At 37.5% G+C, this 25479-nt stretch overlaps 1 protein-coding gene across 1 annotated transcript in view; it reads right to left on the bottom strand.

Annotated features, from left to right (window-relative positions):
• MMP16 (matrix metallopeptidase 16) overlaps positions 1-25479 on the bottom strand; it is a 379265-nt gene that overhangs the window by 26127 nt on the left and 327659 nt on the right. The window contains exon 7 of the mRNA XM_043483344.1: positions 15300-15438. Coding sequence (XP_043339279.1) covers positions 15300-15438 — 139 coding nt within the window. The remainder of the gene's footprint in view (positions 1-15299; positions 15439-25479) is intronic.

The raw sequence follows: 25479 nt of genomic DNA, 5'->3' as shown, positions 1-25479 counted from the left end.
AATAAGCCTGTACTTGGATTACCCAACAATTATGCTTATTTGGCCAATTACTGTTCAACACTGATATGTTCTTTGAGAACACTACACTTTTTTAATTATCATAAATAATACATTCTTTATTAGACTGCATGACTAATACACTTTCACTGTGACTTAGTGAAACATTCAGTAGCTTTGAAATCAGATAGAACTAGGGGATGATTGTTCTACCAATTATTAGCTGTGAGCTCTTGGGCAAGTCACTAAATCTGAGCCCTCCTTTCCTGGTTAATACATAAAATACTGATACCTCTCATTCAGAGTTCTAGAAACAATGATAGATCAAATGCATAATATATTCACACTCATAGCACTCAATAAATGGTACTTATTATATAACACAATGTTTTGCTGAACAAATTTGCTTTCTACTTACTCAAATAAATAATGTCAATAATCAATGATTACTGATTGATATCAGTGCCTAATTATTTGAATTAAGTTTTAATTTCTATATTGTTTATAGGTAGGTTATTCAAGAAATGTGAATAAATGCTGGATGCCATGTGTTACCAGCATTTATTATCAAGTACTCAGAGAATTTTGCATACTTAAGCAAATGCGGCAGAGGGTGAGGTATGTAGCTTAGGCCTGCCTTGAAGAAAGAGCTGGCCATTCAGCTGAAAACCTCTGGATCTGACAGTTGAGCCAAGCAGTCAGCTGAGTGCCTTTGATCAGGTAATGCTCTGCTCGGCAGCGTCCAGGCAATGACTGAGCACTAAGGCAGGTACTAAATTCTGGCCATTTTTGCCCTACGGGGACCTCTCCAGTGGGCAAGTTTTGCTTGGAGCTCCTTATTGGGTTTGCCAAAACTCTGCCAGTTCTGTCTACTCCCTGTTTACCTTTAACAGGTTTACCTCTCTCCCTTTGAGTTTATCTTAGTGTTGGCTTCCCAGGGAACTCAAACACAAACACAGTAAAGAAAAGGATGTGACAGACGTGTTTGAAAATGAGGAACATTTAGACACACAAACACTATAGATGAAAAATATTGCAGTTGGAAGTAAAAACGAAAACAGCCGTAAGAAAAGCATACCATATACAGTGGTCCTACATGCAGGACAGCAAAGGAGACACAGATGTAAAGGACAGACTTTTGGATTCTGTGGGAGAAGGCGAGGATGGGATGATTTGAGAGATTAGCACTGAAACATGTACATTACCATATGAAGAACAGATGATCAGTGCAAGTTCCATGCATGAAGCAAGGCACCCAAAGCTAGTGCTCTGGGACAACCCAGAGGGATGGGGCGGGGAGGGAGGTGGCTGGGGGGTGCAGGGTGGGGAGACATATGTATACCTGTGGCTGACTCATGTCGATGTATGGAAAAAAAATCACAATATTGAAAGCAATTATCCTCCAATTAAAATAAATTAATGGAAAAAAAAAGCATACCACAGACATTGAAGAATTATAAATCAGTAGAGGAAATATATCACAGATTTTCAAATATTAAACATTTAACCTCTTGCTTTAGATGGTAACTTCATATCAATATAAAATATAATAATTAATATTAAAATTCTCTGAATATTTTAAATATTTTAATTTAAAAAATATCACAGTTTACACTTTATAAATCTATTATTATGTACATTAAGGCTGCTGAATGTAAAATTTCTTAATCTAGTGTAACTTTTTAAGCATCAATCTTCCATTATTTCCTATAGAGAAATAAGTAATCTTTACATTCATCTATTTATTAAAAGATGTTTTAGATTATGCATTTTACTGTGTAAGAAACAACATATTTCTACCCTAAATGAACTTCATTAGCACTTCCTAAACCACACAATTGCACTCATCTCACACGATAGTAAAGTAATGCTCAAAATTCATACTGAAGCCAGGCTTCAGTAATACGTGAACCGTGAACTTCCAGATGTTCAAGCTGGTTTTAGAAAAGGCAGAGGAACCAGAGATCAAATTGCCAACATCTGCTGGATCATCGAAAAAGCAAGAGCATTCCAGAAAAACATCTATTTCTGCTTTATTGACTATGCCAAAGCCTTTGGCTGTGTGGATCACAATAAACTGTGGAAAATTCTTCAAGAGATGGGAATACCACACCACCTGACCTGTCTCTTGAGAAACCTGTATGCAGGTCAGGAAGCAACAGTTAGAACTGGACATGGAACAACAGACTGGTTCCAAATAGGAAAAGGAGTATGTCAAGGCTGTATATTGTCACCCTGCTTATTTAACTTATATGCAGAATACATCATGAGAAATGCTGGGCTAGAAAAGGACAGGCTGGAATCAAGATTGCCAGGAGAAATATCAATAACCTCAAATATGCAGATGACACCACCCTTATGGCAGAAAGTGAAGAGGAACTAAAAAGCCTCTTGATGAAAGTGAAAGAGGAGAGTGAAAAAGTTGGCTTCAAGCTCAACATTCAGAAAACTAAGATCATGGCATCTGGTCCCATCACTTCATGGGAAATAGATGGGGAACAGTGGCTGACTTTATTTTTTTGGGCTCCAAAATCACTGCAGATGGTGACTGCAGCCATGAAATTAAAAGACACTTCCTCCTTGGAAGGAAAGTTATGACCAACTTGGATAGCATATTTAAAAGCAGAGACATTACTTTGCCAACAAAGGTCTGTCTAGTCAAGGCTATGGTTTTTCCAGTGGTCATGTATGGATGTGAGAGTTGGACGGTGAAGAAAGCTGAGTGCCAAAGAATTGATGCTTTTGAACTGTGGTGTTGGAGAAGACTCTTGAGAGTCCCTTGGACTGCAAGGAGATCCAACCATTCCATCCTAGAGGAGATCAGTCCTGGATGTTCACTGGAAGGACTGATGCTGAAGCTGAAACTCCAGTACTTTGGCCACCTCATGCGAAGAGTTGACTCATTGGAAAGGACCCTGATGCTGGGAGGGATTGAGGGCAGGAGGAGAAGGGGAGATCAGAGGATGAGATGGCCAGATGGCATTGCTGACTCAATGGACATGAATTTGGGTAAACTCCGAGAGTTGGTGATGGACAAGGAGGTCTGGCGTGCTGCAATTCATGGGGTCGCAAAGAGTCAAACATGACTGAGCGACTGAACTGAACTGAACTGAAAGCTTTCAAGAGTGAAAGAGGGATAAAGAAATTGCAGTTTATGAGCTTCTGAAGTAAATTAATAATGCAAGTAACATAAAGTGTTTCTTAAGCAAACAGTATTCTTTTTTATCATCTTCTAGTACCGCATATTTTAGACAACTCTTTGCTTTTGATATGGGCTTCCCTTGTGCCTCAGCTGTAAAGAATCCACCTGCAATGCAGGAGACCTGGGTTCAATCCCTAGGTTGGGAAGAATCCCCTGGAGAAGGAAAAGGCTACCCACTCCAGTATTCTGGCCTGGAGAATTCCATGGACTGTATAGTCCATGGGGTCGCAAAGAGTCAGACACGACTGAGTGACTGTCACTTCACTTTACTTCCCTTCACTTTTGATACAAGTCTTTTGTATGTCTTTCTTATTCCCAAACTTTATTCCTTTCCTCTTTTCTGCCTCAGATAGTTTAGTTCCTATTCTATAAGTGATTTTTGCCTTTTGAAATGAAATTGTCAAAAAGGACGATAAATTCTGCTTAAAGGTTATTGATTGGTAACAATGAGACAACTTTTGAGACAACTACTGAACTACTTAATTTTGATTACTGCTGATTTGGACAAGCCAAAGGTGTTTTTTAAATTTATGTCTGACTCTCGAAGGACATTGCACCAGTTCAGTTTCTAACATAGATTTTTTATATTCTCAACTCGTAACCATTCAGTCTGAACATGACTAATAATTGAGAATATAAACATCTGGCTTGATCATCCTTACAAAACATATTATACTGGATATTAGTGACATTAGGACAGCTGCCTAGCACAAAGTGTATAGCAAGTTAAGTTGCTGGAGCAAAGCATATTACTTCCTGAGATGTGATGCATTTTCTATTTCTAGGGCTTTCTCATGAAATAAACCAATTTTTGAAGATACATAAAAGAGAACGATTCAGTTTAACAGCTGTCAAGTCAAGGGATAGGGGTTCTGTTTAGACATTACTATTCTAAAAAAAAAAAAGTTGGCTTAAAGCTCAACATTCAGAAAACTAAGATCATGGCATCCGGTCCCATCACTTCTTGGCAAATAGATGGGGAAACAGTGGAAACAGTGGCTGACTTTAATTTTTTGGGCTACAAAATCACTGCAGATGGTGACTGCAGCCATGAAATTAAAAGATGCTTACTCCTTGGCAGGAAAGTTATGACCAACCTAGACAGCATATTAAAAAGCAGAGACATTACTTTGTCAACAAAGGTCCATCTAGTCAAGGCTATGGTTTTTCCAGTAGTCATGTATGGATGTGAGAGTTGGACTATAAAGAAAGCTGAACGCAAAGAATTCATGCTTTTGAACTGTGGTGTTGGAGAAGACGCTTGAGAGTCCCCTGGCCTGCAAGGAGATCCAACCAGTCCATCCTAAAGGAGATCAGTCCTGGATGTTCATTGGAAGGACTGATGCTGAAGCTGGAACTCCAATACTTTAGCCACCTGATGCAACGAAATGACTCATTTGAAAAAGCCTTGATACTGGGAAAGACTGAGGGAGGGAGCAGGGGGCAACAGATGATGAGATGGTTGGATGCCATCACCGACTCAATAGGCATGAGTTTGAGTAAACTCCGGGAGTTGGTGATAGACATGGTGGCCTGGCGTGCTGCAGTTCACAAGGTCGCAAAGAGTCAGACATGACTGAGCAACTGAACTGAACTGAACTGATTCTAAACAGTGCCGGGAATACCATGTGACAGTCACATGTAGCAAGCCATGAAACTGGCTAGCATTGAGCAGAAGGGCCTGTAGTTTATATATTCAGCTTTTGTCATTGTTGTTCAGTCATTTAGTCGTGTCTGACTCTGCGACCCCACAGACTGCAACTGGCCAGCCTCCCCTGTCCTTTGCTGTTTCCCAGAGCTTGCTTAAATTCATGTCCATTAACTTGGTGATGCCATCCAACCATCTCATCCTCTGTCTTCCACTTCTCCTCCTGTCTTCAATCTCTCCCAGCATCAGGGTCTTTTCCAATGAGTCAGTTCTTTGCATCAGGTGGCCAAACTATTGGAGCTTCAGTGTCAGCATCAGCCCTTCCAATGAACATTCAGGGTTCGTTTCCCTTAAGATTGACTGGTTTGCTCTCCTTGTAGTCCAACAGACTCTCAAGAATGTTCTTCAGCACACAATTCAGATCAGTTCTTCAGTGCTCAGTCTTCCTTATGGTCCAGCTTTCACATCTGTACATGACTACTGGAAAAACCACAGCCTTGACTATATGGACCTTTGTCAGCAAAGTGATGTCCCTGATTTTTAATACACTGTCTAGGGTTGCCATAGTTTTCTTTTCAAGGAGCAAGTGTCTTTTAATTTCATGGCTGCAGTCACCATCAACAGCGATCTTGGAGCCCCAAAATATAAAATCTGTCAGTGCTTCCACTTTTCCCCCCTCTATTTGCCATGAAGGGACAGGACTGGGCCCCATAGTCTAAGTTTTTTGAATGACTTAAGTTGTTTTCATTTCAAGCCAGCTTTTTCACTCTCCTCTTTCACCCTCATCAAGAGGCTCAATATCATTCATTATTAGAGAAATACAAATTACAACTACAGTGAAATATGATCTCATAATGAGCAGAATGGCCATCATCAAAACATCTACAAACAGTAAATGCTGGAGAGGGTGTGGAGAAATGGGAACCCTCTAACACTGTTGGTGGGAATGTAAATTGATACAGCCCCTGTGTAAGACAGTATAGAGATTCCTTAAAAAACTAGGAATAAGAATACCATTTGACACATCAATCCCACTACTAAGCATATACTCTGAGGAAATAAAAATTGAAAAAGACACATGTACCCCAATGTTCATAGCAACACTAATTACAATAGCTAGGGCATGGAAGCAGCCTAGATGTCTCATTGACAGATGAATGGATAAAGTTGTAGCATATACATAAAATGGGGTATTACTCAGTATAAAGGAACATATTTGATTCAGTTGTAAGGAGCTGGATCAACCTAGAGCCTAATTACACACAGTGAAGTGAGTCAGAAAGAGAAAAACAAATACTGCATATTAATGCATATATATGGAATCCAGAAAGATGGTACTCATGAACCTATTTGCAGAGCAGCAACAGAGACACAAACATTGATGTGTCATATGGTATTTTTATTCCTAGTTTTTTAAGGAGTCCCTATAGTGTCTTCCATGGTGGCTGTATCAATTTACGTTCCCTTTTCTCCACATCCTCTCCAGCATTTATTGTTTGTAGATGTTTTGATGATGGCCATTCTGCCTGGTATGAGATGATATTTCACTGTAGCTGTAATTTGCATTTCTCTAATAATGAGTGATGCTGAGCATCTTTTCATGTGTTCATAAGCCATCTGTATATCTCTTTTGGAGAAATGTCTGTTTAGGTCTTTGCCCACTTTTTGATGTGTGTTCTTTTTTTTCCTGATATTCTGTTGTAAGAGTTTCTTATATAGTTTGGAAATTAACCCTTCATTAGTTGCTTCATTTGCTAAAATTTCCCCCTCATTCTCAGGGTTGTCCTTTCACCTTGCTTATAATTTTCTTTGCTGTGCAAAAGCTTTTAAGTTTAATTAGGTCTCACTTGTTTATGTTTGGTTTTATTTCCATTACTCTGGAAGGTGGGTCATAGAGAATCTTGCTGTGATTTATACCACACAGTGTTCTGCCTATGTTTTCCTCTAAGAGTTTTACAGTTTCTGGCCTTATGTTTAGGTCTTTAATCTACTGTAATCCACCATAGTGTATGGTGTTAGGAAGTGTTCTAATTTCATCCTTTTACATGTAGCTGTCCAGTTTTCCCACCACCATTTATTGAAGAGGCTGTCTTTGCCCCATTGTATATTCTTGCCTCCTTTGTCAAAAATAAGGTACCCATAGGTGCATGGGTTTATCTCTAGGCTTTCTATCATGTTCCATTGGTCTATATTTCTGTTTTTGTGCCTCCAGAAAACTTGATTCCAGCTTGTGATTCATCCAGCCTCTCATTTTGCATGATATATTCTGTATATAAGTCAAATAAGCAGGGTGACAATATACAGCCTTGACGTACTCCTTTCCCAATTTGGAACCAGTCTGTTGTTCCATGTCTGGTTCTAACTGCTGCTTCTTGACCTGCATACAGGTTGCTCAGAAGACAGTTAGGGTGGTCTGGTGTTCCCATCTTTTTAAGAATTTTCCACAGTTTGTTTTGATTCACACAGTTAAATGCTTTAGTGTAGTCAATGAAGCAGAGGTAGATGTCTTCCTGGAATCCCCTTGCTTTCTCTATGATCCACGTGGAATCTCCTTATTTTCTCTATGATCCATCAAATGTTGCCAATTTGATCTTTGGTTTCTCTGCCTTTTCTAAACCCAGCGGTACTGGAAGTTGTCGGATCACTAACTGCTGAAGCCTAGCTTGAAGGATTTTGAGCATAACCTTAGCAGCATGTGAAATGAGCACAACTGTCTGGTAGCTTGAGCATTCTTTGGCATGGCTCCTCTTTGGGATTGGAATTAAAAGCGACCTTTTCTGGCCTTAGACTCAACTATGTGCAGCCACACTGAACAGCATGTTGGCCAGTGGAGGGAGATATTGAGGGACTGGCTTCTAGGAAAGACTAAACCTACATGTGTGAGGATGACAACAAAATTCCTTAACATATTATATTCATATACATACTTATACCTTGCTTCATTATGCAAAAATGTGATAAAATGGTAAAATATAAATAGAAAATAAAAATAAGACTAAAGAAATTAGGAGAGAGAGAAAAGTAGAACAGATGCTGATAATATAAAATAACAAAGATGAAGTTATTCATAATGTTGTCTTCAATATATTTTACATGTCATTTCTAGTAAAAACACTTACTGGAAAATACATTATAATCATTGTAAATTGTGACATTGGAATTAAATTGTCATTATATAAAGTTTTAAATATGATGTCTGTAGTAAATGAATTAATTCTATATTAATATTTAGTTAATTTCTCGTGTTACTGTTCTCAGTGGGACAAGAACTTTAACCACGAAGAGAGGTGGTTGGGGAATAAGGCATCTGTGCCATTGGGGACAGACTGCTTGATTATCACTGGGTTAAGTAAGTGACTAAATCATAAAAGCAAATTTGGATGCTCATAATTAATACACTATGGAACAATGAAGGAATACAATTTTACCACCCATGGTCACCAATATTTTTAAATTAATGAAATAGTTGCTGAAACTATTCCAACGTAAACTCAGGTAACAAGCAATAAACAGCACATGTTTGCAACAAATAATTTAAGCTTCAATATATGTATATCCAATGTATGTACATATTGGATACATACAATCAAAATACAATTTAAATACAATCAAATAATACAATCAAAATAATGAAAATATTCATCATCCTGAAATGTTTTCTTATGCCCCTCTCTATCTGTTATAGCCCAAATCTACCCCATTTCTTCCTCAGGCACCCACTGAGGTACTTACTATTACCAGAGATTAATTTGTACTTTCTAGAATTTTATGTTAACGTAACAGTACAACATGTATTCTTTTTGTCTGAATTTTTAAACTCAGCATAATTATTTGAGCTTCATTCATTTATAGTATGAATCAGTACTTCATCCCTTTTTATTGTTGAGAAGTATTCTGTTACATAGATATACCATTGTTTGTTTATCCATTCACCTATTTAAGATATATGAATATATTCCAGTTTTTATCACAAATATGTCTGCTTTGAGTATTTGTGTATATGTTTTTGCACAAGTGTTTTCATTTATCTTGGGAAAATTTCTGATTGCAATGGTATCTATATGCTGAAGTTTTAAAGGAATTGTCAATTTGGCAGGGTTATTTTGGCTTGGTCAGTCTTTTTAAATTTAGTCATTGTAACAAATGTGTATCTCATAGAGGTTTTGATTTATATTTCCCTAATGACTAACATTGCTTAGCATCTTTTCATGTGTTTTCTTGGCATCCATATATCATCCTTGTTAAAGTTTCTGTTCAAATCCTTTGCTCATTTCTGAATTGCTTGTTTTCTTTTTATTGAATTTTGAGAGTTCCTTACATATGCTGGATACAAATCTTTCATAATATATGTGGTTTTCAAATATTGTCTCTTCACTGATGGCATGTCTTTTTATACTCTTGGTGTCATTGAAGAGTAAATTTTAAAAATGTTGATGTTGTCCAATTTACCATTTTCTTTTATGAATTGTGATTTTGGCATCAAATATAAGAAATTTTGGCTCAAGTCAAAGTCATGTATATTTTAATCCTGTTTTTTTTTCCCTAGTTGTTTCATAGTTATGTGTCTCACATTTAGGTTTGAACCACTTAGAAATAATTTTTACATATGGTGCAAGGTATGGATTAGAGTTTTTTTTCTTTGCATGTGAATATTCCATGCTTTTAGCACCTTTTGTTGAAAAATTATGTTTTCCCCACTAAATGTCCTTTGCACTATTGTGAGAAATTACTTGTTCATATATATTTTTAGTTTATTTCTGGATTCTCTATGTTATATACATATATATTCTAATAAATATATATAATTTATTCTATTTTATATATATATATATATATATATATGTCTGTCTTTACACCAATGTCATGCTCTTTTGACTAATATCACTTTAAAGTAAGACTTGAGGGAATACCCTGGCAGTCCAGTGGTTAGGAATCCAATAAATTTGGCAGGATTCAACTTCTCAAACCCATAAATGAGGCATATTTGTCCATTTATTTGTCTTCTTTAGTTTCATTTAGCAATTGTTTTTTGTAGTTTTCAGTGTATAGGCGATCCACATGTTATTTGGCTTTATCCCTAAATATTTGGTATTTTGATGCCTTTGTAATTTGCCTCTGTAATTTTTTTAAAAAATTTCAATTATTGATTATTGTTTGCTAGTATGTGATGGGAGACAATTCTCCATAGGTCACTTGCTTCTCAGCACACCTCATGAGCAGAGGCAGTGGTGTCTTTCTTTTGGACTTAAGTTCCAAAGATGTTAATATATCAACAATCTTGGGTTATCAAGAAAGATTCTCTCTCCATAGTAAAGGGAGGATATGCTTACTTTTCAATAAAATAAACAAAATGCCTACTTCTGGGGAAATTTAGGCAGTTTACAGCTATTATAAAACATGTAGATTTGCTAAGCTTGGGGGTCCTCGCCGCATATTTGATTACAAGTATTTCAGTGGGCAAATTTCACGTCACCCTTTGAGAACTGGGGCTCAGGGAACTCATACAAACAGCTACTTCTTTTGATCCTCTCTTTTTCTCTGAGCCAGGAGTTTCATACCTTCTGCCAACATTCATGAAAGTGTGGTAGGCTAACTTGTTAGCTTAGGGTAAAATTTCAGACTCTTCACAGTCTTGAAAACATATAGAAATACAATTAATTTTTGCATGATAGTCTTATATCTTGCAATCTTGCTAAACTCACTGATCAATTATAGATAAATGGCTGATGGCATCCAATTTTCTACATAGACAACCACATTATCTGTGAATACTGTTTTACTTCATGTTTTTTACAGTAGATAAAACATCCAGTACAGTATTGAATGGGGCTTCCCAGGTCGCATGGTGGTAAAGAATCTGTCTGCCAATGCTGGAAATGCCAGAGATGTGGGTTCGATCCCTGGGTTGGGAAGATCCCCTGGAGTAGGAAATGCTAATCCATTTCAGTTTTCTTGGCTGGAAATTCCATGGACAGAGGTACCTGGTGGGGTACAGTCCATGGGGTCACAGAGAGTCAGACATGACTGAGCACACACGCATAAAATATTGAATAGAATTGGCAAGTGTGGATACATTTGTCTTATTCCTGATCTTATGGGGAAGTCAGATGCTGTGAATTTTTCCTGATTATGTGGATATGTTTATATCCCTATAACTATTCTTGACCTTAGTTTTAGGACTGTTATTTCAAAACAGTTTGACTACTTCAGGTGTTTTAAATTTGTCAGGGAGGAAGGGAACAGTGCCCCTTCTAGGATAAGTATTCCCCACTACCGAGGCAAGAGTCTGCCCGGGGCTCTGTTCAGTGTGCGTGGACAACCCGCGACTGGCGGCAGCAAGTGCTCACGTCAGCCCTCTGTGAGTGTCAGCCTGTGCTTCTCTTATGTCCATTGCGTGATTCTCTCTCCAGACTTCAGTTGCACGCTTACACACATAGGGACCAATTCTCTCTCTCACACCTCAGGAGTCTCCGCTGCAAAACTCCGCGTCTCCAGTCTGCACAGCGCTCTCCTCTGATTACTCTGTCTTGTTGACTGCAGGCAGCTCACTCTCCTTGACTCTCACTCTGTCCTCACCGAGAGCATCTTTTGAGCTCTACCTGGATTCTTAGGTGTTATTCCATAGCCTAGAATTCTTTCAAGACAGGAAACTGGGAAAACTTCTAGGCTTACTTCTCTTTGTTTTTAACTCTGAAGATTCACTACCTTTCTTGATGTCCAATGTCATGAAAATTATTGTTTTATATGCTTTGTCCAATTTTTAGTGGTTTTAGGTGGAAGGTCAAATCTGATCCCTGTTGTTACATATTAGCTGGAAGCAAAGTCAACCCTTATACTACATCTTTACATATCAAAAAGCAATAAAATTCTATTAAGAATATAAAATTGACTACATCTATAGACGCTTTTATAACTGTATATTGGTAACTTCCACTGCATAAGGCAGGAGGTGCAGGTTAGATCCTTGGGTCAGGAAGATCCCCTGGAGGTGGAAGTGGTAACTCACTTCAGTATTCTTGCCTAGAAAACCCCATGGACAGAGGAGCCTAGTGGGCTACAGTCTATAGGGCTGCAAAGAGTCAGTGACTGAGCACGCACGCGCATAATACATATCAGATGAGAAAAACACAAAGGGAAAACAAGGAGAAAGAGACAAAGAGAATGAGGACCAAGAAAAGAACAACTTGGAGAAGAAGAATTCTTAAATACGTTGGTAACAGTTATCCAGGATGACCGGAGGCTGAGACCAACTTGTACAGAGCTGTGAATACAAACCCAGATTACAGCTCGTGTTTTATACTTCATCAATTCAATAATTATTTGTTTAGTGTTTACTACATTTCAGACATTGATTATAACAGAGTTCAGCAAACTAGGACAAGCATCCTGTTTTTTGTACAGCCCACCATCTAAGAAGAGTATTTACATTATTTGAAGGCTGAAAAATATAAAAGGATATGTAATAGAGATGGTACAGGCTTCAGAGGCTAAAATATTTGCTATTTGGTCATTACAGAGAAAAGTTTGTCAACTCCCGGTTTGAGGTATTGCAGACAGCAGTATTAAAATGAAAAAAAAATAATAAAAGAAATAGAGATCTGGACCTTATGAGCCAATATTCCAGTGAGAAGGATACAGATGAGCAATAAATAAGTGAAGCATATAGTTTGCCAGATGATATGTAAAAAATTAAACAGGGAGGGAAGTTGGATTGCTAGAGATGAAGTGGTCTCAATGTCCCAGAGCAAGTTGACGATGATGGTCTTGAGATGAAAGAGATGATCTGATTACCTACACTTTGAGGTGATAGAGGCCATTATGGTGGCAAGCTGGGACAGGGATTTTGATTGTAATTGCTGCAAGAAAGATAAGAAAGGGGGTGGTGTGTCACCCGAAGCCCAGAGTTCTGGGACTCAATTCTCCTGACAATAATGAGATAGATACCAGAAAAAAGTTTAGTCTTATGGGAAGCAACCAGAGCTTCTGGCTCCCTCTGGATAAGCAATGGCATTTGGAATAAAGGAGCTGCATGTTCACAACTTTATCTGAAGGTAATGTGAGAAGGAAGCATCATAGCAGGGTCCTTGGAATGGCAAGCTTTTAAGATTAGAGATTTCTTTATATTGACAGTGTATTAAGAGACACCACTGATAAGCTAAACATTCAAAAGTATATATGTGAGAAGAGACAGAATTGATCTGATGTTAGCATCTCAACATAAGAAACACCATACTGAGTCAAATCAATATTTAACTGCATCACTCTTACTAAAATGTCTGTTGAGCACCTACTATGCACCCAACACTGCTCCGGGCACTGAAAATACAGTCGTGTGCCAGAAAATAGAAACCAATTCCATCTGCCAGGAAATTTACATTTGAATGCCACAGGTAATTTCACATTTTTGCAAGGGCTGGTGCAAGCTGGAAGATACTGCTTTAAATGGAGTGGACAGGGAGTGCACTCTGAAGAGATCCCTTTTATGCCAACTGTTGAAAGATGAAAAGGAGCCAGCCATTCCAGAGTGAGGGAGTGAGGAGACGCAACATGGATAAAAAGTGAGAAGGCCCTGCGGCAATAAAGAGCTGAAGGAACACTGATTCAGGACTGTGGCAGTTTCTCCTCAGGCTGTTTTGTCAGAGAGCACTATTGATCCTGGGATGAGACGGGACCCCCTGGGACAGCCCTCCAGCCGGAGGCTACCTAGGGCTTATTCTTCCCTTTTTTTTTTTTTTGCTGCTACCACACACAGGACAGAAGAAAGCGTAGGGGAGGATAATTTTTCCCCAGATATCATGGCTCTGAGATTCAGACCCTTCAGATGTATCCTTTCTTTGTCTGCAATGGTACAGTACACGTCTACTTCCTTTATATACTTACTATAGAGAGCAGGAGGGCAATACTATCAATAGTAATCGTACCACCAGAAGCAATAGTTGGCATTTATGAGGGCTTACTTGTACTAAGCACTTTACATGTACTCTTAATTTAGTCTTCAATTCTGAGATGTGGAACACTAGTACCACCATTTTCCAGGTGGAGAAACCGAGGCACACGGAAAATTGAGCAGCTGTGTAGTTCATACAGCTAGTAAGTGCTCAAAATTAGCAATATGACTTCAGGACCATGGTTTCTTATAATTAATATACTATACCCCCTCTTTCTCAAGTTATAATTTGTAAAGATAAAATAAATTCTGAGTATATACCTTGATTTTATGTGGGTGGTTTGGACTTCACTTAAAATATGACAAGTATCTCGCAAAGCTTGTATTTTCATTACTCTCATCACCACTACAAATTCTTCTAGTTTGGTCCTGAGAATAATTGCTTTATTTGGTTAAGATTCCTTTTTCTTTTCCCTCAGTCTCAATCCTTATTTAAGCTTATTCTCAGTCCTTTAGACTCTTAAGTAACCCATTCAGTCACATTCATTCTGCATTCTACTTTTCCTCAAGTCAACTCAAACTTGTTCTCTTCATAGTTCTTTTAATCCTTCAACTCAGTCAGTCTCTTTTCCCTGGGCCCCCTGACCCCAACAGACTCAAGATCTTCAAGATTTATTGTTTTCAATATTAGCAAAAGAATCCGCCTGCAATGCGGGAGACCTGGGTTCAATCCCTGGGTTAGGAAGGTCCCCCTCCAGTATTCTCGCCTGGAAAATCCCCATGGACAGAGGAGCCTGGCGGGCTACAGTCCATGGGTCACAAAGAGTCAGACCTGACTGAGCAACTAAGCGCAGCACAACTTTAGAAGACGGGAGTACCAGTCACTTGACTTAAATTCAGTTTAATTTAATTCAAATAATCTCACTTTTGCATGCTAGACATTAGTATTTGTGTAACTGAAATTTGTCACTCAGATAAATAAGAAACAACAAATTTTACTGGGTAAAATGATTGGGTGACTTTTTTCTACTCATAAGTTTTTCTTATCTTTATGAGTAATTTCTTAGTTTATTGAAAACTATTTAACATAAATTGACTAAATCATGTAAAGAGATCAAGTTGACTAAATTACACTGAAGAGATTATATATGAAAATAAGTGAAACGAACTTCATTGTGTAAAAACAGCAAGCAATCCCAAATACTCTTAAAAAAATACCAAATACCTTAGAAAAATTACTTTTAATTAATTAATTAATTAATTTGTATATTTATTTCTCTGGTGCCTTTAGGCCAAATCTAAAAATTCTAAGTGATCACAGTGCCTCCTAAATGTGACTTACAAATGGGGATATTGTATGAGAAAACATAAATTAGAGAATTAAAAATTATCTTTGATCTTGCTTCATTTATATTTGTAGCTAACATATGTGGTTCATTTTATAGAATGAATTAGCTACCTAAACTCACACAACAGGTTTTAATTATTCATCCCTATGTGTACAACACGGCCCTGGACAACGTGACCAGGATACAACAGAGCGAGACACGGGAGATATCCCTTACCTTTAAAGAAGACAAAATTCCCATCACTGTTTTCATAAACTGCATCAATGCTAGGAGGCAAGCCCCGCCAGAAGTAAGTAATTTGCATGGGGTATCCATCCATCACCCTGTTGTTTCTGACTCGCCAAAACCACTGGTCCTGCAAAGCAAACAGAAGCAACTTTCAACAGGAGCGAGGCCTCCAGGAATTTCCCTGTCCTGTGGTTTACTGCTTTTACAGGTAAGTAGTGCAGTTATCACTGTCCTATACCAGAACAGTCAAATGAACAGTTTAACAACTTGCCCACTAGGATCGCAAAGATTCTTGTAGTAAACTACCCAGTGTCTAATCTGTGCATTGTGGCTTAAAAGATAACGTAAAAATACTCAATCTTAGCAGTTTACATTATCTCTAAATGGAAAAACAAAGGTAGCACAGACAAGACCCTGCCAGATTTGTGGATTAAGTGACCTTTCCAAAATATAAAAGCGGCATAGCAACACATATGCACCTTTGTATTTATAGAGATATTCAAGGTCTCTACACCTAAAGTGCTGCGATAAAATAGAGAGGCCATACCTCCTAGTATGCCCATGCTATGCTACTGTCTCACGCAATTATAAATAGAGTCCTCTTTCACCTTCAAATGTATCCTGGTTTGGACAATAAATTATACTGTCATTATATATATAAATTGTCACAGTGTAATTTATCCAGTGTAAATTACACTGAACAAAGGAATCTTGAAGGAAGATCATTAGAGTGGATTAAAGCATAGGTCAATTGCTTCTCCTATTTGCTGTCATAATAACCTATACTTCATTCAGTCATAACACAGGTCATTTTATATTAAATGTGTTTACTATTATCACCAGTAAATTATGTATCTGTCTTGCCCCAAAGCAGATATTTATGAATATTTTTTAGACAAAACACAATATATTTTTCACCATAAATTCTGACTAAGGGCAAAAACTATCCCCCCAAAAGGTATATCTGATGACATTAAATTGTTTTCTATTGAAAATTTTGGAATAATTTAGAGACGATCCAAAATGTTTTAATATTAGAAAAAAAGGCATATTTTAAAAATTAGCAAAAAAAAAAAAATAAATAAATAAATAAAAAAAAAAAATAAAAATTAGCATCCAATAAATTAAAATTAAATATTTCATTACATTTCAGTATTTACAAGCAAGATTTCATTGGAAATTATGTGGTTGTTGTTAAGTTGCTAAGTCATACATTACTTCTTGTGACCTCATAGACTATAGCATGTCAGGCTCTTTTTGCCTCCACTAACTCCCAGAATATACTCAATTTCATGTTCACTGAGCTGCTGATACCATCTAACCATCTTATCCTCAGCCACCTCTTCCACCTTTTGTCTTCAATGGTTCCCAGCATGAAGGTCTTTCCCAATGAGTCGGCTCTTCGCATCAGATGGCCAAAGTATCAGCTTCAGCATCAGTCTTGCCAATGCATATTCAGGGTTGATTTCCTTTAGGATCGACTGGTTCAAAGGACTCTCAAGAGTCTTCTCCAGCACCACAATTTGAAAGCATCAATTCTTTAGTCCTCAACCTTCTTTAAGGATAAATTCTCATAATCCGTACCTGACTAGTGGAATCAGCCTAGTCACTCAGTCATGTCTGATTCTTTGAGACCACATGGACTACAGCACATCAGGCCTCCCTGTCCATCACCAACTCCCGGAGTTTACTCAAACTCATGTCCATTGAGTTGGTGATGCCATCCACTCATCTCATCCTCTGCTGTCCCCTTCTCCTCCTGCCTTCAATCTTACCCAGCATCAAGGTCTTTTCCAATGAGTCAGCTCTTCGCATCAGGGGGCCAAAGTATTGGAGCTTCAGCTTCAGTATCAGTCATTTCAATGAATATTCAGGACTGATTTCCTTTAGAGTGGACTGGCTGGATCTCCTTGCAGTCCAAGGGACTCGAGAGTCTTCTCCAACACCACGTTCGAAAGTATTAATTCTTTGGTGCTCAGCTTTCTTTATAGTCCAACTCTCACATCCATACATGACTATTGGAAAAACCATAGCTTTGACTAGACAGACCTTTGTTGGCAAAGTGATGTCTCCACTTTTTAATATGCTGTCTAGGTTTATCAGAGCTTTCCTTCCATGGAGCAAGTGTCCCTGAATTTCATAGATGCAGTCACCATCTTCAGTGATTTTGGAGCCCAAGAAAATAAAGTCTGTCACTGCCTTCACTTTCTCCCCTTCTATTCACCATGAAGTGATGAGATGGGATGCCATGATCTTAGTTGTTTAATGTTGAGTTTCAAGCCAGCTTTTTCACTTTCCTCTTTCAACCTCCTCAAAAGGCACTTTACTTCCTGACTTCACTTTCTGCAATTAGAGTAGTATGATCTACATATCTGAGGTTGCTGATATTTCTCCAAGGAAACTTGATTCCAGCTTGTAATTCATCTAGCCCAGCATTTAGCATGATGTACTCTGCATATTACTAGAGAGCTCTTCAAGAAAATTAGAGATACCAAGGGAACATTGCATGCGAAGAGGGACACAATAAAGGACAGAAGTGGCATGTTGTTAACCTCCTTCTGTACTATCAGGCAGCTTGAATTGATAAATGTTTTGATCAACATGCAGGAGGTACACTTATGTGATTTTAAGATACAAATTATTTCATGAAAAGATTGATCTAATAAAATATATATGGGCAGTAAGGCCCAGAGTGTAATGTCAATAGTATGTGGACACATGATATTCTGATAATTTAAAACAAAAACAAAAAAGCATTTTGGTCTGTCTGCAACAGGGGTTTGTAACTGAGTGTTAAAGTCATTCCAATCTCCATTTAAAACATTTTAAGATTATGGTAATATATATCCTAAAATAAATGAAAATTGCTGTATACTACTGGATTCTAACAAAGAAATAACTGACTATAATTATTTATGGAACAATTAAACAAAACAAAAAGCTCTCTAAGCTGAAGAATAGGAAGAAATCGGATGAAAAGTCCTGGGAATATAATCCAACTTTTCTCAGAGAAGCACTTCACATTGCTAGCATCTCCCCACAATTAAGACAGGCCAACGGCTCTTTGGGACAAACAGGCTGCAGTCTGAAGATAAGAATACAACCCAACATGCCACTAACGAAGGAAGAAATGAAATTTCTGCCTCAAGATAAGCAGAGCCAATCTGCAGATCTTTTCAAGGTAATGCAGAAGCACAGGTGAGTTTGTGACTACTTTTCACAGACAGTAGCCTTGGCAGAGAGTCATATATATTGTAGATGCTCCAGTTCTGATTCTCCTCAGTATATCTGCAACTTCTCTGCTTAGCAGGATTCAATGGTAAGAATAATTAAGCAAGCTTTCTGTCACAGAGGATGTAAATGCACACCATGATCACTATAGATTACCATTTCACAAACAGGGCCTTGTGACTAATTTTCCAAGAGAATATATTTAAAATGAGATTTAGATGTCTGTGCAAATCTTCCTTCCAGAGGAAACCTTCTCTGACCACCTTATCTAAAACTGAAATCCCTCATTCCACCCCCTACACTGGCTTTTACTCTCCTCTTCCTGTTTTTTCATCATTGATTACATTTACCCCTGTTTTACACAATACATGTTTTACTTATTTTTCTTTCATTCTCTCTCATCTAGAATACAAGCTCAATGATGGCAAACTGGTCTGTCTTTTGTTTCCTTATGGCTTTCTATTTCCCGGAAAAAAAAAAAAATCACACATGGTAAATATTTCTTGAAAGAAGAAAAAATTAAGGAGGAAAGGGCAAAGTAAAAGTAAGTGAATTTTATTTTTTAAGACAAAAGCTATATAAAAGAACATAAAGGTGCTATGAATGGACAGACGATTAGTGCACATTCCATTTTCTACAAGGGTATGATACATAAAGAACTTTGAACCATGAGCAGATGAAAAACATGTTTTCACCTTTCAAACAACGTAGATTTTGGTTTGGCCTCTGCTGCAAAGGAGAGAATGAGGAATTGTCGCTCTAGAGTCCTGGATTGTTTGCTTGGATCTTGCCTCTGACCTCTTCTTGGCCAGAGTTCTTACAGAAAAGGGAGGAAGGAAGTAGGATACACTAAAAACAATCACAGCCAGCATATCTGTAAAGTCAACTTATGGAAAAGCACCATGCTTAAAAATTGCCAAAGGAATTCATCCCTACTTAAACAGTAATATTTTATTTCAGAAACAAACATTTTGGAGCTTACGCATAGATTTTTCTTTCCATGTCATATGGGACTCAGACATACCCTATTGTTGACCATTAACAAAAAGAATACTAATTTTTAAAACTGAAAAAATAATAATTCTCTATACATAATACAATACTGTAACTATTTGGTTTTATTCCACTTACATAGGCAGAGAATGTGGGCTATGGAGTGTCGCTGTACCAAGTGTGGTTAAACTCTGTACTCAAAGATGTGAGGAGCACGTGAAAAGACATGTGTGTTGACACTGTTTTCTTTTTAGGTCTGATACTTATTTTTCCCTGTTTCTTTTTGCATCAACTCTTGTTCAGAAACCAGTTTGCACTGATTGTGATGAAGAAAAGGAAAGTTTACTGAAAAACGCTTCACTGCCTTTAGGGAAAGGAGCCACAAACTGTAGATTCAATTGTGCCAAACAGTCCTATGACACGTTGCTTCGCCCCCTCTCCTTTGGGATCTGAGGATCGTGAATACTGGCAAGGTGATCTAAATTTTAATTCACATTACCATGTAACTGAGTCGGAAAAAATAGAAAAGATTTTATTCCTCCCACTGAACTAGCAATTCTGGAGTTCTAAAAATATGAACTCTTTAAGAATGTACATTCATCCTAGAAGGGAACAGAGACAAACAATAATTTCAAAAGGCTGTGTGAAATGCTATTATTGCTGCCGCTATAAAATGGGAACTACCATTTAGTGAATATAATGAGCTAGAAAACAGCTGTGCCATTAGCACACCTATCAAGAATTACCATCCCTTTATTTCTGACCTGAAGAAAGATGTCTCATTTACAATAAAAACTATGTTCCTGCTGAATAAAGTACAGGCTGTTTTTTTTTTTTCTTTTTTTTTTACTCAAGGTAATTGAGAGGGCAGTGTATTCAATTTAGTTTTTTAACCAGCCAATCTAAAATTGTTTCTTCAGTCTTTTTCTATCAACCCATCATGTTTTATTTTCTTCATAATACTTATTGTTCTCTGAAATTATCTTGTTTATACGCTCACCTGTGTCTCATCATAGCGTGTACCTCATCTATCGTATTCAAACACGGCACTTCTCGGTTCTGGAACAAAGCCCAGCCCTGTGTTAACTAAGTGCTCAAAGGCAGAGGAAAGCAGTGAAAGGGAGACAAGAGAGCAAGCCTTTTCCTTGGCCTGGGTGCAGGGTCTTGATCTGTCAACACTTAACTGAAGTGCCTCCACAGGAAGTTTGCCATAGGCCCTATTTACTGCCCTTAGAGTATCCATATCTACCAAAGTACTTAGATCACTGAACTCAGTTCAGTCGCTCAGTCCTGTCCAACCCTTCGCGACCCCATGGACCGCAGCACGCCAGGCCTCCCTGTCCATCACCAGCTCCCTGAGCTTGCTCAGACTCCTGTCCACTGAGTCGGTGATGCCATCCAGCCATCTCATTCTCTGTTGTCCCCTCTTCCTCCCGCCTTTAATCTTTCCCAGCATCAGGGTCTTTTCAAATGAGATAGTTCTTCGTATCAGGTGGCCCAAGTACTGGAGTTTCAACTTCAGCATCAGTCCTTCCAATGAACACCCAGGACTGATCTCCTTTATGATGGACTGGTTGGATCTCCTTGCAGTCTAAGGGACTCTCAAGAGTCTTCTCCAACACCACAGTTCAAAAGCATCAATTCTTCGGCGTTCAGCTTTCTTTATAGTCCAACTCTCATATCCATACATGACTACTGGAAAAAACCATAGCTTTGACTAGATGGACCTTTGTTGGCAAAGTAATGTCTCTGCTTTTTAATATGCTATCTCGGTTGGTCATAGCTTTTCTTCCAAGGAGCAAGCATCCTTTGATTTCATGGCTGCAGTCACCATCTTTAGTGATTTTGGAGCCCCCAAAAATAAAGTCAGTCACTGTTTCCACTGTTTCCCCATCTGTTTGTGGCAAATAGATGGCAAATAGATCACTGTATGGACATTATGTATTTGCCACCCTGTGTCTACATGTTCTAAATGGGCATCTTTATCATCTGCTTTCTCTCTCCCTCTCTTCCTCCTTCCTTTCCTTCCTTCTTTCTTTATTTATGACTTCACCGCCTCCAGGGATATTCACTGAAAACTGTGCCTCTGTTCCCCAGGGGCTCATCCTGCCCTGTCGGTGACCCTTCTGTTTTTCATCTCGCAGTATGGTATTGGCCGAAGTGCCCTGACATGGTCAGGGTGTGCAGAGTGGGAAAGCGAGATATTTCATGAGTAAGAGATATTTCATGAAGTGACATAAGAAGAATCAAGAGTTGAGCTAGAGCTATGGAGTATTATTTTTATGACTTCCTCTTCAATCAGTCATATTTCCCCCCCAGTACTAAGTATACTAAAAGCAGGATCTTCATTGAGCTGAGAGAATGTGGAATGTAGAGCAGACAATTAGCAATAAAAATTATATACTGGACAGAAATAAAGAGTTATCTATAGACTCTATGTGAAAGCTCTAAGCAAGCGCAGAAGCTTAAGGGGGAAGGGAGGAAAACAGGCCAGATGCCCAGGAGAAAATGTGCTAGAAGGGAATTTTTTTTTTCTTTTCTTTCAAAGGGTTACACAGTTATTTATCAACAAATTAGGTGTTAAATGCCTATGTTGAATTAAAGGTTTGTTCCTAAGAGATAAGGGTAGATGGAGTGGAGAATTCCCAAGAAATTAGCATGCAAAAAACCCTGAAAGATTCCTAGGGGACTTTGTTTCAGAGTTCAAGAGCAGTTGTTGCCATAACAGGGGGGACTAATCCTCATTACCAACACCTAATTGCTTTATGCTAATATGGTCTTGAAAACATTCCTTCTGTCCTATTGTTTTGCTACTGTTGTTACTGATGGCTTATTTACTTAAATGGGGAGTTCAAAAGGTAACTGTCCTTCCTTAAACTCAAAATCCTCAATAGACTACCCGGTGTCCAATAAAATAGGGAGGGTCTAAACCATCGAGGGAAGTCAGATTACCACAATCATTAGCACACCCATAGCAAATTATCACATTTGCTATTGGTTCACAATAATAATTTGCTATTAGTTTCATATCTACCAAGTGAAACTAATATGAGCAACAATATTTGCTTACTGTTAAAGAAAAAATAAAAAAGGAGAAAAAAGGAGAAGCTTCTCCAAAACAAATATAAGCTAATAAGTTTCATAATTTTTCAGCTAAATAATGAAGGCTTGGACAACTACTGATGCCGTTGAATGCTTTTTAAAAATTATTCTAAGCAAGAAGTAATCTGATGACAGATGATTAAATAAAATTGATAGAATTGGATGGTTTGTGAAAGTATAGGAAGCATACTCTGGCCACCTGATGAGAACTGACTTATTGGAAAAGACCCTGATGCTGGGAAAGATTGAAGGCAGGAGAAGGGGACGACAGAGGATGAGATGGTTGGATGGCATCACCAACTCGATGAACAAGAGCTGGGCAAGCTTCAGGAGTTCGCGATGAACAGGGAAGCCTGGCATGCTGCAGTCCATAGGGTCACAAAGAGTCGGACATGACTGAGCGACTGAACTGAATTGAACTGAAAATATAGAAACTTAAGATGGTAATATTTTTGCATAAAAGAGATGGTGTGTCTCTTCTACTGAGCTGGAAGATTCATAAATGAAGAAGAATTTCAGAAATCTTTGAGGAAAGATGATGTTGACTAGACTTTAACAGGCCCTTCACAGAGGTACTATAGAAAAGGAAGTTAACACACATCATACCAAAGGAAGGTATTTAATGTAAAATAATCTATGCTCCACCAGGCTGATGACAATGGTGTACAAGCAAAATACTTCTTTTTCAGAGAAGGGGAAATGAGATTTGGAGACTAGAAGTTATAGTGGTTCATGGTGGAGTGTAGTCTAGGGAAGGTGAAATGGTAGGAGGAAAGTGATCATTCTAGAAGCAACTGCACATAGATGCTATATGAAATGAAAACAGTGTCTTGATGAGATATCTAATGCCAGATTAATAAAATAGAATATAGAAGAAAACAGGTTTAGAGATGAAGGACAAAAATGAGGAATAAATAAAATAAAAATAAATGCAGAATTAGAAGGGTCTAACATAAGCTGAATCATGCTCTGAGTATAGGGCAGATGCTTACTTGTGTTTAGAAAATAAAGCACTGGGGAATTTAAGAGGCAAGCATATTACTGCAATGACTGGAGAGAAGAAGGCATTTGTTTTAGGTAAAGTAGTAAACACTAAATAATGAAGCATACATATCCCAGAATGAGGATGCCAAGTGAATAAAACAATATGGCAGATAATAAAGAGTAAACCAAATTGGTCTCCAAGTGTTAAAAAAACAAAAAGGTTAGGTTTATGAAAAGCATTTAAATTGGCGAGTATATTCCTCCTTGTTCAATCACATGCATTTCAAATATTCACTTCAGTTATGATTATTTACAACTTGTATATTGGGGGATATAGCTGAAAGTTCGATTGAGAATACATTAGCCTGCCTGCATTTCTTCATGAGGATACAAATTCACATGAAACTGAAGAATAGTTTATTTAGTTGAGCAATTTAAGCTTTTTCTGTCTTCCAAAGACAGAAATAAATCCTCATTTATCTTTTTTTGCAAGATTTCAGTGCTATTCAACACTTTTTAACTTGTATTGTGTGGCTAAACAATAATTTGCAATTGTAATTCACTTAGTAACCATTATAAACATAGATGAATCTCACTGGAAGCCATCCATTCATTCCTTAAAAGTTGGTTATTGATTATTGTGTGAAGCAAGTACTATTTTAATTGAATGCAAATAAATTAATATTCAAAGGGAGGATGTTAACGAAAATCACTTAGCTTAAATTTATAAACACTCTTTCTATTCAAGAGTAAATAAAAACAATATAAAATCATTTTGTGTTGATACAATGTTTCTTAATGTTAGGTATTCATGGCTCATCTTTTTTTTTTTTTTTTTTGAATCAGGCTATATTTAGACCATTATTTTCTAAAAGGAAAACAGAGCTGGAGAGTTACTTTATGCCTAAAGTGAGTTGGTGATACATTGTTTAGCTCACCCATTCTCTGGTTTCAAACTCAATAGCAAAAATGGTCAATTATTTGAAAATTTTAAAAAATTACTTGTATATTACTAGTTATAACTACAAACATGTCTGTACTGTATTTTTAATAGTTTTACAAATATGCACTGATCATTCATTTCTAAACCTGAAGTTGAAGACAAAAATAAATAAACATTTTAAAAGATGGTCTTGGATAATACTGAAATAGTTTTAATTTGACTATGTCTCATGTGATCTAGTTTATACAAAACTAATATTGCAACCAAATATGAGTCTGAAGCATATATATTTTATTTCATCTGCCAAGCTTGACTTACAAAAGTAATCAAAATTGTTTCTGGAAAATCTTGATAATCGGACAGGCTTTTCTTCCTCTTTCCCATTAATCTTCCAAAATGTATTGTTTTTTACTTACAATAACTTCATTCTAGGGCTTAGTGAACAGTATGTACTTTCATAGTTGATTACTACAGGTTTTTTTTTTTTAAGATTAATAGCAAGCAATTATCATAATTAAAATAACCATTTGTTTGATTTAAAAAATCAGAATTTTTACTACTATCAATGACAAAAGATAGATAAACTGTTAGTCTGCATTATTTCTATGCTATCAATCATTCCTGTTAAACTCTTAGTTTAGTTGGGGGAGGGGGGGCAGGGCTACACCACAAATAATACCTATTTTTCCCCCAGAAGATCCTTACAGACTTTTTTCCTAACTCAATTTTGTCACTACTATTTTTCACTAGTCAGAAACATTGAAAATTATGACTGAACACAAAATACATTAAGGGAACAGAGGTTAACTCTCTTTAATTGATTATTGCTTGTATATTGTTTCAATTCAGTACTTCTCTATGTTGAGTTTTGCACCATCACCTCCAAAACCATAGACAGGTAAAAACTACATTTCA

The sequence above is a fragment of the Cervus canadensis genome, chromosome 12 (genome assembly GCF_019320065.1).
Source record: "Cervus canadensis isolate Bull #8, Minnesota chromosome 12, ASM1932006v1, whole genome shotgun sequence".
Lineage (NCBI taxonomy): Eukaryota > Metazoa > Chordata > Mammalia > Artiodactyla > Cervidae > Cervus > Cervus canadensis.
Note: the sequence above shows the minus strand (reverse complement) of the source record. Positions and strands in the feature narration are given on the sequence as shown.